Source organism: Anolis carolinensis, chromosome 4 (assembly GCF_035594765.1).
Source record: "Anolis carolinensis isolate JA03-04 chromosome 4, rAnoCar3.1.pri, whole genome shotgun sequence".
NCBI lineage: Eukaryota > Metazoa > Chordata > Lepidosauria > Squamata > Dactyloidae > Anolis > Anolis carolinensis.
Genome location: NC_085844.1, coordinates 253,660,992 through 253,675,042, shown reverse-complemented (window position 1 = coordinate 253,675,042; position 14,051 = coordinate 253,660,992). Strand labels below are relative to the sequence as shown.

General features: G+C 49.4%; 1 protein-coding gene across 1 annotated transcript; it reads left to right on the top strand.

Annotated features, from left to right (window-relative positions):
* Nucleotides 1-1,276: 1,276 nt before the first annotated feature.
* On the top strand, nt 1,277-13,477 carry LOC100556160 (lysophosphatidic acid receptor 6). Its single transcript, XM_062979242.1, has 2 exons — nt 1,277-1,620; nt 9,256-13,477. The coding sequence occupies exons 1-2, from the start codon at nt 1,573-1,575 to the stop codon at nt 10,375-10,377; spliced, it is 1,170 nt and encodes a 389-aa protein (XP_062835312.1). The 5' UTR covers nt 1,277-1,572; the 3' UTR covers nt 10,378-13,477.
* Nucleotides 13,478-14,051: the final 574 nt, after the last annotated feature.

Here is a 14,051-nt window from a genome sequence, read left to right as displayed (position 1 = left end):
GAGGTTTCTCTCATGGGAAGCAGGTGCTGACAGATGGGAACCGCAGACCTTCAGGTCAGCAGTCCAGCCGGCACAAGGGTTTAGCCCAATGCGCCAATGCAGCTCCCTTCAGCCGCAAAGAACTGGAGGGAAGGACTGGGACCATTGAACCACTGGGTTGGATTTTTGTTTTAATCATGTCAGAAGCGACTTGATAACATCCTGCAAAAAACTTCTGGTGTGAGAGAATTGGCTGTCCACAGAGACGTTGCCTAGGGGACATTGCTTGGATGTGTTCCCATCCTTCTGGGAGGCTTCTCTCATGTTTGTGCAAGCTGGAGCTGACAGGCGGGAGCTTACCCGACTTTAGAACCTACTGCAAGTCGCTTCTAGTGTGAGAGAATTGGCTGTCTATAGAGACGTTGCCCAGGGGACATCGCTCGGAAGTGTTACCATCCTGCTGGGAAGCTTCCCTCGTGTTTGTGCAAGCTGGAGCTGACAGGCGGGAGCTCACCCGACTTTAGAACCTACTGCAAGTCGCTTCTGGCGTGAGACAATTGGCTGTCTATAGAGACGCTGCCCAGGGGACATTGCTCGGATGTGTTACCATCCTGTTGGGAGGCTTCTCTCATGTTTGTGCAAGCTGGAGCTGACAGGTGGGAGCTCACTTCACTTTAGAACCTACTGCAAGTCGCTTCTGGCGTGAGAGAATTGGCTGTCTATAGAGACGCTGCCCAGGGGACATTGCTCGGATGTGTTACCATCCTGTTGGGAGGCTTCTCTCATGTTTGTGCAAGCTGGAGCTGACAGGCGGGAGCTCACTTCACTTTAGAACCTACTGCAAGTCGCTTCTGGTGTGAGAGAATTGGCTGTCTATAGAGACGTTGCCCAGGGGACATTGCTCGGATGTGCAACCATCCTGCTGGGAGGCTTCTCTCATGTTTGTGCAAGCTGGGGCTGACAGGCGGGAGCTCACCCCATTTTGCGGATTCGAACCGGTAAGCTTCAGGTCAGAAATCCAGCTGGTACCAGGGTTTAGCCCATAGCGCCACCGCGGCTCCGCTGTGTGGGATGAGGACCCCAAAGGCCATCTAGTCCAGCCCCTTCTGCCAGGCAGGGAGACACATTTTGCCAATGGAGAGAGGGACTCGGGACAGGAGCCCTGCGGGTACGGGGACCGGGGTGGGGGCCTTCCCCTTCCTCCTCCACGCCCTTGACCCCGCCTGTCCGCCCCCCCCCACCCTTTTTGTTCTATGGGACCAGGAGGGGAGGAGGAGGAGGAGGAGGAGGAGGAAGGAGCGCCAGGAGCGGGCAGCAGGGGCCTGCCTCTCTTGCTCAACCGCGGGCAGCCCCGCCCCACGTTCCGGAATGCCCCGCGGAGGGGGGGCTGCCTGCCAGGCACTTGCTGGCACCCCAATGGCCCTCGGGGATTCCCCTTGGCCCCCTCCGCTGCCTGCCCCCCTTCCTTCTTTCCTTCCTTCCTCCTTTCTTGCCGTCCTCCGGTCAGTTGCGCGTCCTGCTCGGGGCAAAGAGAGGGAGAAGAAGACCAGACGGAGAGGCAGAAAGAGAGATCCAGGCTGAGACCCAGACCCCATGGACTCGCAGACCCCCGCCGACCCCTCCTCGTTCCCCGCATCGCGCGTGAGTCTCCGGAGGGAGGGAGGGAGGGAAGGAAGTTCTTCCTTGGACTCATCTTGGGAGTCAGTCCTCCCGGACTCATCCCTGACCCTGGAAATCCAGGTTTCGCTGGTGTCCAGGGGAGCCTTTGCACAATCAAAACTCGTGCGCCACTTGTGCCCATACATTGGGATGTCAGACTTGGCCACAGTGGTCCATGCTCTAGTTACATCTCCAATCGACCACTGCAATGCGCTCTATGTCGGGTTGCTTACAAAGATTGTTCGGAAGCTTCAAGTGGCCCAACAGGCAGCAACCGGATTGTTAATCTGAGGTTTTGTTTTTTTTCCCGTGTCAGGAGCAACCTGAGTTGCTTCTGGTATGAGAGAATTGGCCGTCTGCAAGGACGTTGCCCAGGATCTGAAAACATGGCTCTTCCATTGTGCTTTTGGAGAGTAACTACTATATACAGTAGAGTCTCACTTATCCAACATAAACGGGCAGGCAGAATGTTGGATAAGTGAGACTCTACTGTATATAGTAGTTACTCTCCAAAAGCACAATGGAAGAGCCAACATAAACGGGCAGGCAGAATGTTGGATAAGCGAATATGTTGGATAATAAGGAGGCATTAAGGAAAAGCCTATTAAACATCAAATTAGGTTATGATTTTACAAATTAAGCACCAAAACATCATGTTAGACAACAAATTTGGCAGAAAAAGTAGTTCAATACGCAGTAATGCTACGTAGTAATTACTGTATTTATGAATTTAGCACCAAAATATCACGATATATTGAAAACATTGACTACAAAAATGCGTTGGATAATCCAGAACGTTGGATAAGCGAGTGTTGGATAAGTGAGACTCTACTGTACATCTTCTTTGTTGCTCCCCTCCAATATCTATCCTCTAGACTACACCACTATCTTATGACCCTGTTCTTTGTGGCTTTTATTCTTATCTCATTCTCACCCGTGTTTTAACTTAGTGTTCATGTGGCCCGCCCTTGTTTTTATTGTTCTCCTGATTTTGTGTTGTAATGTATATTATTATCTATTGTATTGGTCAATGTGTTATGATGTGTTGTTCTTTTATATTCTGTTATATTGTATTGTTCTAGGCATGGCCCCATGTAAGCCGCCCCGAGTCCCCGTTGGGGAGATGGTGGCGGGATATAAATAAAGTATTATTATTATTATTATTATTATTATTATTATTATTATTATGTTTTACCATCCTTGTGGGAGGCTTCTCTCATGTCCCCGCATGGAGCTGGAGCTGAGAGAGGGAGCTCATCCATGCTCTCCCCGAGTGGGATTCGAACCTGGCAGCCTTCAGGTCAGCAACCCAATCTTCAAGTCACAAGGCTTTTATCCCCTAGGCCACTGGAGGCTCCTGTTAGTCTGAGTGAGCAGCATACAGGGAACATACAACACCACTGGCTGCCAGTCTGCTACCAAACACATTTCAAAATGTTGCTGAAGGCTTTCATGGCCAGGATCACAGGGATGTTGTGTGTTTTCTGGGCTGTGTGGCCATATTCCAGAAGTATTGTGAAATACATCTGAAATGTGGCCATTCAGCCCGGAAAACATTGCCACATTTCAAAGTGCTGGCCATAGCCTATAAATCGCTAAACAGTCCCGGTCCACCTCTCCGAACACATCTCTCTTTATGATCCGGTGGGATTGTTAAGATCTTCTGGGGAGGCCCTGGTCTCCGTCCCACCCCCATCGCAGGCACAGTTTGGGGATGATGAGGCACAGGGTCCTTCCTTCTTGGTGGTGGCCCCTCATCTGTGGAACTCCCTCCCCAGTGGTATTACAACAGCCCTCTCACTCTTAAGCTTCAGGAAAAATCTTAAAACCCGGCCATTTAAACAAGCCTTTGGGGATTAATACGACCCATAAGCATGACGGAACCTGTATAAGAACAGCGAAAGCAGTTGCTGTACTGTGTATAAAGCTCAGCTGGTACCAGACCTTTGATATGATTTAAACATTTGAAAGATTGCTTATAATTCTACATATGTATATGTTTTATAATATTGTGTTTTATTGTTATTGTCTGAATCTGGTATTGAATTATTGCCATAGTTTGTAAGCCGCCCTGAGTCACCCTTCCTTCGGGGATGAGAAAGAAGGAAGGAAGGTCGGGATAGAAGGACAGTAAATAAATAAATATGTTGTCGAAGGCTTTCATGGCCAGGATCACAGGGTTGTTGTGCGTTTTCCGGGCTGTCTGGCCATTTTCCAGTAGCATTCTCTCCTGTCGTTTCACCCACATCAATGGCAGGCATCCTCAGAGGTTGTGATGTATATGGGAAAACTAAGCAAGGGAGGTTTATATATCTGTGGAAGGTCCAGGGTGGGAAAAAACTCTTGTCTGCTGGAGGCCAGTGTGAATGTTGTAATTAATCACCTTGATTAGCATTAATGGCCTTGCAAGCTTCATTCCTGCCTGGGGGAATCCTTTGTTTAGAGGTGGTAGCAGACTAACTCATGAAAGGCACTGCAGACTGATTCAACCAGAGAAGTCAGCCATAGCAGAGCACTTGATGAACCAACCTGGACACAGTATATTATTTGAGAACACAGAAATGTTGGACCGCTCTCACAACCATCAAGTCAGACTACACAGAGAAGCCACTGATATCCACAAACATGTGGATAATTTCAACAGAAAGGAGGAAACCATGAGAATGAACACAATCTGGCTCCCAGTACAGTAGAGTCTCACTTATCCAAACCTCGCTTATCCAAACTTCTGGATCATCCAAGCCATTTTTGTAGTCAATGTTTTCATTATATCGTGATATTTTGGTGCTAAATTGGTAAATACAGTATTTACAACATAACATTACTGCACATTGAACAACTTTTTCTGTCAAATTTGTTGTTTAACATGATGTTTTGGTGCTTAATTTGTAAAATCATAACCTAATTTGATGTTTAATAGGCTTTTCCTTAATCCCTCCTTATTATCCAAGATATTCGCTTATCCAAGCTTCTGCCGGCCCGTTTAGCTTGGATAAGTGAGACTCTACTGTATTTAAAAAACTCTAAAATCAGGACATTAAATAAGGAACAACACTCTGAAAACAGGAATTCCAGACATGAATCAATCAGGGCCAGCTAACATCTCAGAACAAAGGATTCCTACAGGCAGGAAGAAGCTAGGACATGAATCTGGCAAGGCCATTAATGCTAATCAAGGTGATTAATAAAAGTATTTACACTGGCCTCCAACAGACAAGAGTTCTTTCTCCCATCCTCGACCTTCCACAGATATATAAACCTTCCTTGCTTAGGTTTTCCAATATACCTCACAACCTCTGAGGATGCCTGCCATAGATGTGGGCGAAACATCAGGAGAGAATGCTTCTGGAACATGGCCATACAACCTGGAAAATGCACAACAACCCCAATAAATAAAGAAGTTCCTTTGGGGAAAGAGCAGGGGCCATTGGGGGCCTGGAGGGGGATCCTGACCTCAAAAGGCATTGGGACCTTGCCCGGATGGAGGCAATGGGACGGGACCCCCGCTGCCCCCTTTGCAACCCCTAACCCTTCCCCATTGGAGGGGGGGTGAAAGGAGGGAGGGAATGCATGCATCCCCCCCCCCCCCCCACCGAGCTCCCTAGCGGCCGCAGCACCAAAGCATGGGCCAAAGCTCCAAGGAAGAGGGGGAAAGAAAGAGGGAAGAAGGGAAGCCCCCTCCCCCAATAGTCACACATAGAACCCAGTCTAGAGTTGGAGCACTTGAGGTTTAACGTGACACCAAATGAGGAGGGATCGCTAATACTCCAGAGGACAGGATCAGAATCCAAAGCGACCTTAACAGTTAGAGAGCCGATGGGCCAAAACTAACACAATGCAGGGTTGTTGTGTGTTTTCTGGGCTGTATGGCCATGTTCCAGAAGTATTTTCTCCTGACGTTTCACCCACATCTATGGCAGGCATCCTCAGAGGCTTGTGGATGACTAGAACATCTAGAAGTTTTCCAATATACCTCACAACCTCTGAGGATGCCTGCCACAGATGTGGGCGAAATATCAGGAGAAAATACTTCTGTAACATGGCCATGCAGCCCGGCAAACACACATAGAATCATAGAATCATAGAATAGTAGAGTTGGAAGAGACCTCAAGGGCCATCTAGTCCAACCCCCCGCTAAGAAGCAGGAAATCGCATTCAAAGCACCCCCGACAGATGGCCATCCAGCCTCTGCTTAAAAGCCACACAACCACCTTGTGATTCCGGCCATGAAAGCCTTCGACAACACATTTAACAGAATACATTTCAACAAGGACACCTTTAAGATACAACACTTAGGCAGAAAAAAAACCGAAATACAAAGATTCAGGATGGGGGACGCCTGGCTCCGCAACAGCCCATGTGAGAAAGATGTTGGGAGTCTTTGGGAAGAAGAAGCAGAGCATGAGCCAACTGTTCTGCTGTCAGGGCCATCTGTCTGGGGTGCTTTGAATGTGATTTTCCTGCTTCTTGGCAGAGGGTTGGACTGGATGGCCCGTGAGGTCTCTCCCGACTCTAGGATTCTATGATTCTATGCTGTACATCGCCTTGGGTTTTCGTAGAAAGGAGGTGTAGAAATGTCCCAAATAAATAAATAAATAAACAGTGTGATGCTACAGCTAAAAATGCCAATGGGATTTTGGGCTGCGTCCAAAGGAGTCCAGTGTCCAGATTGAGGAAGTCCTTAGAATCATAGAATCATAGAATAGTAGAGTTGGAAGAGACCACATGGGCCATCTAGTCCAACCCCCTGCTAAGAAGCAGGAAATCGCATTCAAAGCACCCCCGACAGATGGCCATCCAGCCTCTGCTTAAAAGCCTCCAAGGAAGGAGCCTCCACCACGGCCCGGGGAGAGAGTTCCACTGTCGAACAGCCTTTCTCACAGTGAGGAAGTTCTTCCTGATGTTCAGGTGGAATCTCCTTTCCTGTAGTTTGAAGCCATTGTTCCGTGTCCTAGTCTGCAGGGCAGCAGAAAACAAGCTTGCTCCCTCTTCCCTATGACTTCCCTTCACATATTTGTACATGGCTATCATGTCTCCTCTCAGCCTTCTCTTCTGCAGGCTAAACATGCCCAGCTCTTTAAGCCGCTCCTCATAGGGCTTGTTCTCCAGACCCTTAATCATTTTAGTCGCCCTCCTCTGGACGCTTTCCAGCTTGTCAACATCTCCCTTCAACTGTGGTGCCCAAAATTGGACACAGTATTCCAGGTGTGGTCTGACCAAGGCAGAATAGAGGGGGAGCATAACTTCCCTGGATCTAGACGCTATTCCCCTATTGATGCAGGCCAGAATCCCATTGGCTTTTTTAGCAGCCGCATCACATTGTTGGCTCATGTTTAACTTGTTGTCCACGAGGACTCCAAGGTCTTTTTCGCACACACTGCTGTCAAGCCAGGCGTCCCCCATTCTGTATCTTTGATTTCCATTTTTTCTGCCGAAGTGAAGTATCTTGCATTTGTCCCTGTTGAACTTCATTTTGTTAGTTTTGGCCCATCTCTCTACTCTGTCAAGATCGTTTTGAATTCTGCTCCTGTCTTCTGGAGTGTTAGCTATCCCTCCCAGTTTTGTGTCGTCTGCAAACTTGATGATCGTGCCTTCTAACCCTTCGTCTAAGTCGTTAATAAAGATGTTGAACAGAACTGGGCCCAGGACGGAGCCCTGCGGCACTCCACTTGACACTTCTTTCCATGATGAAGACGACGCATTGGTGAGCACCCTTTGGGTTCGTTCGCTTAGCCAATTACAGATCCACCTAACCGTCGTTTTGTCTAGCCCACATTTTACTAGTTTGTTTGCCAGAAGGTCGTGGGGGACTTTGTCGAAGGCCTTACTGAAATCCAGGTACGCTACATCCACGGCATTCCCTGTATCGACCCAACTCGTAACTCTATCGAAAAAAGAGATCAGATTAGTCTGGCATGACTTGTTTTTGGTAAATCCGTGTTGACTATTAGCAATGACCGCATTTGTTTCTAAGTGTTCGCAGACCACTTCCTTAATGATCTTTTCCAGAATTTTGCCTGGTATTGATGTGAGGCTGACCGGACGGTAATTGTTTGGGTCGTTCTTTTTTCCCTTCTTGAAGATAGGGACCACATTCGCCCTCCTCCAATCTGCTGGGACTTCTCCCGTTCTCCAAGAACTCTCGAAGATAATTGCCAGTGGTTCTGAAATAACATCCGCTAGTTCCTTCAGTACTCTTGGGTGTAGCTGATCTGGCCCTGGGGACTTGAATTCGTTTAGAGAGGCCAAGTGTTCCTGGACAACTTGTTTCCCTATTTGGGGTTGGATTTCCCCCAATCCTTCGTCCATTCCGTGTTGCTGAGGTTGAAGATGGCTTTCTTTTTCTGAGAAGACCGAGGCAAAGAAGGCATTAAGTAGTTCTGCCTTTTCCCTGTCCCCTGTCGCCATCACCCCATCTTCTCCTTGCAATGGCCCTATCGCCTCCTTTTTCTTCCTTTTTCTACCAACGTAAGCAAAAAAGCCTTTTTTGTTGTTTTTTATGTCCCTGGCAAGCCTGAGCTCATTTTGCGCTTTAGCCTTGCGAACCTTTTCCCTACAGGTGTTGGCTATACGTTTGAATTCTTCTTTGGCTAGACCTCACCTGGAATCACGCTGTGTCCAATTCTGGGCATCACAGTTTAAAAGAGAGATTGACTCCAAGCTGGAAGGTGTCCAATTGAGGGCAATGAAAAGAATCTGAGCCTGGAGACCATGAGTCTCTCTGAGGAGTGGCTTGAACAGATGGGCCTGTTTAGCCTGCAGAAGAGAAGGCTGAGAGTAAATATGAGTAAACATGAGAAGCATGTTTAAATATTTGAAAAGATGTCGTAAGGAAGAGGGAGCAGGCTTCCTTTCTGCTGCCCTGGAGACTAGGACTCCATGGAGCCAGGGGTTCAAAGTACAGGGAAGGAGATTCCACCTGAAGATTAGGAAGAACTTCCTTACCGTAACAAGAGCTTTGCGACAGTGAAACTTTGTGCCTCAGGGGGTGGAGGAAGTTCCTTCCTTGGAAGTTTTTAAACAGAGGCTGAATGGCCATCTGTTGGGTGTGCTTTATGCATTTCCTGCATGGCAGAAGGTGATTAGGTTGGACTGGATAGCTCATGCATGGGCAAACTTGGGCGCTCCTTCCAGGTGTTTTGGACTGCAACTCCCACCATTCCTAACAACTTAAGCTTAAGCGGCTGAGGGGGAAAAGGAAGGGGCCTGAGGCTGTTAGGAATGGTGGGAGTTGACGTCCAAAACACCTGGAAGGAGCGCCCAGGTTTGCCCACGCACAGGATAGCCCATGTGGACTCTTCCAACTCTATTATTCTATTGTGTTCCTTGAAGCTTTTTTCTTTCTTTCCCGGGTTCCTGTAAATCCTGTAAGTCCAAAAACAGTCACTAGGGGGCAAACTGGTTTCCTGAAAATCCTAAAACAGTCATTAGGGGGCAAACTGGTTTCCTGTAAATATCAAAACAGTCACTAGGGGGCAAACTGGATTCTTGTAAATCCCAAGAACAGTCACTAGGGGGCAAACTGCACACATTTTTTTCAAGTCCCCCAGGTTAAGTTTTGGGACCTCCCTCCCAAAGGGGCGTCCCCTGAACACAGCCTTTCCTTTCCACTTCCAGATGCTGCAACCATGGGCCTTCTCCCTGCCGCCCCCTTCTGGCGCCCCTGGGAATGACAGCGGCAACGTCAACAACAGCTTGAGCTGTGCGGAGAGCGCCGACTTCCAGTTCGTGCTCTTCCCAGTGGTCTACAGCCTGGTGTTCGTGCTGGGCCTGGTGGGGAACCTCTTCGTCCTGAGCTACTTCCTGCGCACCAAGTCGGCCACAGCGCCGGCCAATGTCTTCCTGGTGAACCTGGCCGTGCTGGACCTGCTCTTTGTGCTGACGCTACCCTTCCGCGTGGCCTACCACGCACTGCGCAATGACTGGGTCTTTGGGGAGGCGCTTTGCAAGATCATCGGGGGCTTCTTCTTCGCCAACCTCTACGGCAGTTCCCTCTTCCTGGCCCTCATCTGCCTGGAGCGCTACCTGGCCGTGGTGCACCCACTGCTCCACCTCCGCCTGCGCAGCTCCCGCCTCCGACTCGGGGCCGTCCTGGCCGTCTGGGCGGTGCTGGTTGCCGCTGTCCTCTTCATGGCGCTGCGTGGCCCACTGACCAGCACCTTCCCCAACGGCCACATCGCCTGCCTGGAGAACTTCTCCACCAGCTCCTGGAAGGGCCGCATCTCCGGGATCAGCATCTTCGCGGCAGTGGTGGGCTTCCTGCTGCCCCTCGCCCTCATCATTGTCTGCTACCCACTCATCGCCTGGCGGCTTCTGGCCCCTCCAACTGTAGGGTCAGGGGCTGGCTCTCGGACCGCCAAGCGCAAGGCCCTGCGCACGGTGCTGGTGGTGCTGGGGGTCTTCCTAGTCTGCTTCGCCCCCTACCACCTGGTACAGCTAGTCCACACGTTGAGCCGCGTAGGCCTTGTGGGTGGCTGCCCACTCCTGCGTGGGACCTATGCTGCCCGGCGGGTCACCATGGCCCTCACCAGCCTCAACGCCTGCCTGGATCCTCTGGTCTACTACTTCGCGGCGGAGCGCTTCTCCCGGCAGTCCAGCTGGAGGCTCTGTGGCTCCAGGTGCGGGTGCTGCCTCCCCAAGAGGCTCCCCCGGCCCCTCTGGCTGCAGGCCCTGACCACCAGCAAGACCACCACCTCCTCCTCCACCGGGGAAAGCACTGTCCCAGGCCCAGGGCAGTGAGTGGGGAGAGGGACAATGTCCACCTTTCCCCCAGCCACCTCCTTCCTTCATGGCTCTCTCCTGCATCTCACTGTCCAGCGCTGCAGCCCCAGAGCCCCTGGTGCATCTGCCTGTGCCCCAATGAAAGAGCGCCTCTGGGCCTGAGCGGAGGAGTGAAGGACCACGCTGATGAACAGGAGCACAGCAGAGTGACAATGTGCACCAAGGAAACGAAAGGAGGCCTTTTCCAATTGACATATGGACAAATGCAGTGAGCGTGTGGGCTCAGCTTTACAATGGATGGGATGGTGCATGCGCTGAGGACACCCTCCCCTTTTGGTTTACTAAACCAGTGGTTCCCAACCTGTGGGCTGCGAGACGGTTTTCTGTGAGTGAGCAGATGGCGACTACTGGATGGCATATGTTCTGTATCAGAAACTGGAGCTGATGTGGTCTATCCAATGCAGTTTTCTGAATCAGCACCCCAAAAAACCAAACCGAATCTAAAATTGACCAAAAGCGGATTCATAACCCTTTTGCTACTAATGTTGGAGAAGGATCCCTGGTCAAAGTGGGCCCTGGTCATAAAAAGGTTGGGAACCACTGGTTTAAACCCAAAGAAGCCCCTCCTGCTCTAAAGGAGCCCCCCCCCCCCCGATGCCAAAGATGTAGATAATGAGGCTGGCCCTGGACAAGACAAGCTGCGGTCCTGCTGTTTTCTGTCCATTTGTCACCTCGACCTCTCAAAAGGTGCCGTTTTTAAACCAAAATGGCAGTAATCAGGTGTTCCTTGATGTCAGAAATATTTATTTTTGAAAATGAAGTGTAAAGATAAAGACAGAAAAGACAGGAGAGTCAGTGAAGCAGCCGGTTATGTTTACTTTTATAGCTAAAGCCATGCAAAGACGCCCTCTCTGAGACGCTTCCCAGTTAGTGTCCAGTATGATTGGCCCAAAAAGGAGAGGCTACATCATTGTGTATAGCTAATATCTTACACCCTGTTTGTGCCCATTTTCTTAATTAACAGACACTTTCTGCATTAGCACATTCCCGTAGCTCAAAATCATAACTGACGCACACAGCATAGGGAGGGAAGAGACAGTTCCTGACTCATTTCCTCAACGTGGTGAGCAATTACCGCTTTCACTCCACCAACTAGGAGCTGCGGTGGCGCAATGGGTTAAACCCTTGTGCTGGATGAACTGCTGACCTGAAGGTTCCTGGTTCAAATCCGTGAGGCAGGGTGAGCTCCTGTGTGTCAGCTCTAGCTTGCAGGGACATGAGAGACGCCTCACAGCAGGACGGTAACGCATCCAAGCGTGCCCTGGGCAACGTCTCTCTTGACGGCCAATTCTCTCACACCAGAAGCGACTTGCAGTAGGTTCTAAAGTCGAGTTGTTACTGACATAATTTTTAAAAAACCCACCAGCTACTTCCCTCCACTGGTCTCAACCCAAGAAAGCTTCTCTGGCTCTAAAGAGATGGAGGCTGGCTTTGGAGAAGACAGCAGCGGTGGTTCTTGTCAGGGGTCCCCAAAAAAGGCACTTGGGGTCAAACCAACCCCTGGATCCTGCAGCAGTTTCTTCCAAGGAATGCACTTTTAAAATAGCTGCATCTCTCTGTTCTTTCCTGTTTCTATATATCAAACACACTGGAACCATGTGTTATCCGCCGGCATCCCGTTTATTCCTGTTCCATAGATTTACAGTTGCTTGCAGAGATTGGCACACAGAAATGATCCAATGAAAGAAAATCAAGCACATGGTCAGCACTTATGTACTATTACCCTTATCACTGTTGACACCTCCGGACATGACATCTGGACTGGTCACCGTTACTTGGCCGGATATGACATTCCTTTAACCCCTCAGTTACCCATGCGACCAGGAACATGTCTTGGGCATGATTTTTTTCCTAGCCTATAATTCCACCAAGTAATCAATTGTTCTGACCCAGCATCCACTGATGGAGCCAGGGACAAGGGTCCATGCAGCCAGGGCAGACCTAGGCAATTTTCAAGTGTAACCAAACTGTATTTTGGCCCCCCCCCCCCACCCCCACCAAATGCAATGTGAGTGGAAGAAGAGAGCCAGGGAGATTCCCCCAAAGTGTCGGGCTGGAGGGAAGAGTTTCCTCCCTCCGGCAAAGGCCCGGCCTAGGGAAACCCGGGGCGTGTTGCGGTTTCCTAGAACTTTTGTTTGCTCATCTCTTTCTCTCTTTCTCTGGGCACTGAACCGGGTGCCTCAATAGCGCCCCCAGGGGATTGGTGCCTTCCGCATTTGCGTACTTTGGTTACTGGTTCAGCCGCCCCTGCATGCAGCGTTTGGTGGGGCCCAAGTGACTCCCAGCCTCATTCTCCTTTACTTCTGTCCCGGACTCAGGGAGCGTTTTTTGGCGTTGCCCAGGAGTGCCTTTACCCAGCAGGAGCAGACACCCCAGTGGCTCCTGTGCCACAAATGCCTAATTTGGCCCTGAGGGTGCATTCGGAGGGACACCTTCCATACAGGGCTGCACTTGGGAAGTCATCTCTGTCCAAAGATCTGTGTCCAGATGGACGAAGCTGGCTCTGAGGAGGATGCCACCGCTTCACTGGCCACACCATTTGTTTCTAGTCACCATTGTGTCACACCGGTCATTCCTACAAAGCCATGTATATCCTTGACATGCCATAATCCTGCATGCAGGAAAGGAGTGTCTCATGGCCTTCATGTTCTTGGTGCAGGAGCCACAGAGGGCCTTCTTTGGGGGCTTATTTTGGCCAAAAGACCCTTCCTCCAAGGCAGCGGCTCCCCTTTCGCTGACAGTCTCAGGCTTTGGGTTTTGGGTCACTGCTGAGAGGCACATTCATTAGTAAAATGCCACTCTGTTACTGAGACTCTCATGCCTTAAAACAACAGTGTTTTAAAGTTATTACTTATGGCTCCTCTTTATTTGTACTGAGCTGCTTTGGGGAAAAGCGTGGGCTAAAGACCAAGGCAATTCAATCAGAATGCCAAACGAGGGGCAGCCTTCCTGGCTGCCTCCGCACTTGTACACCGCTGTTTACATTGTTATCATGTTGTTTGTTTTGCTTATATGTGGAAGACATATGACTTATTAAAAGGATAGATCATGTTTTGCACTTTGTCTTTCCTACTTAAATGTCTTAAAGAGACTGATGTTCGGCTTGTGGTCCCCTAAGACTCCCAGATCCCTTCCTCTGTGTCCAAGCCAAGCATCGCTCATCCTCTTTCTGTGCCTTTCATTTTTAATGTCTAAGTTACATATATTTCTTCCTGTTGAAATCATTGTTGGGCTCAATCAGGCAATTTCACAATGTGGTCCATATTGCCTTCTATGCAATAATAATAATAATAATAATAATAATAATAATAATAATAATAATAATAATAATAATAATAAACAAGGAGAAGACCTGGCTATGGCTCACTAATGGGACATTGAAGAAAGAGACAGAAGGCCTGATTCTTGCAGCCCAGGAGCAAGCCATCAGAACCAAGGCAATTAAGGCCAAGATAGAAAAATTACCCAAAATGTAGACTATGCAAGGAAGCTGATGAAACCATTGATCATATCCTCAAACCATATCTATGGCAGGCAGCCTCAGAAATTGAGGTAGATTGGAAAAACTAAGCAAGGAAGGTTTATATATCTGTGGAAGGTCCAGAGTGGGAGAAAGAACTCTTGTATGTTGG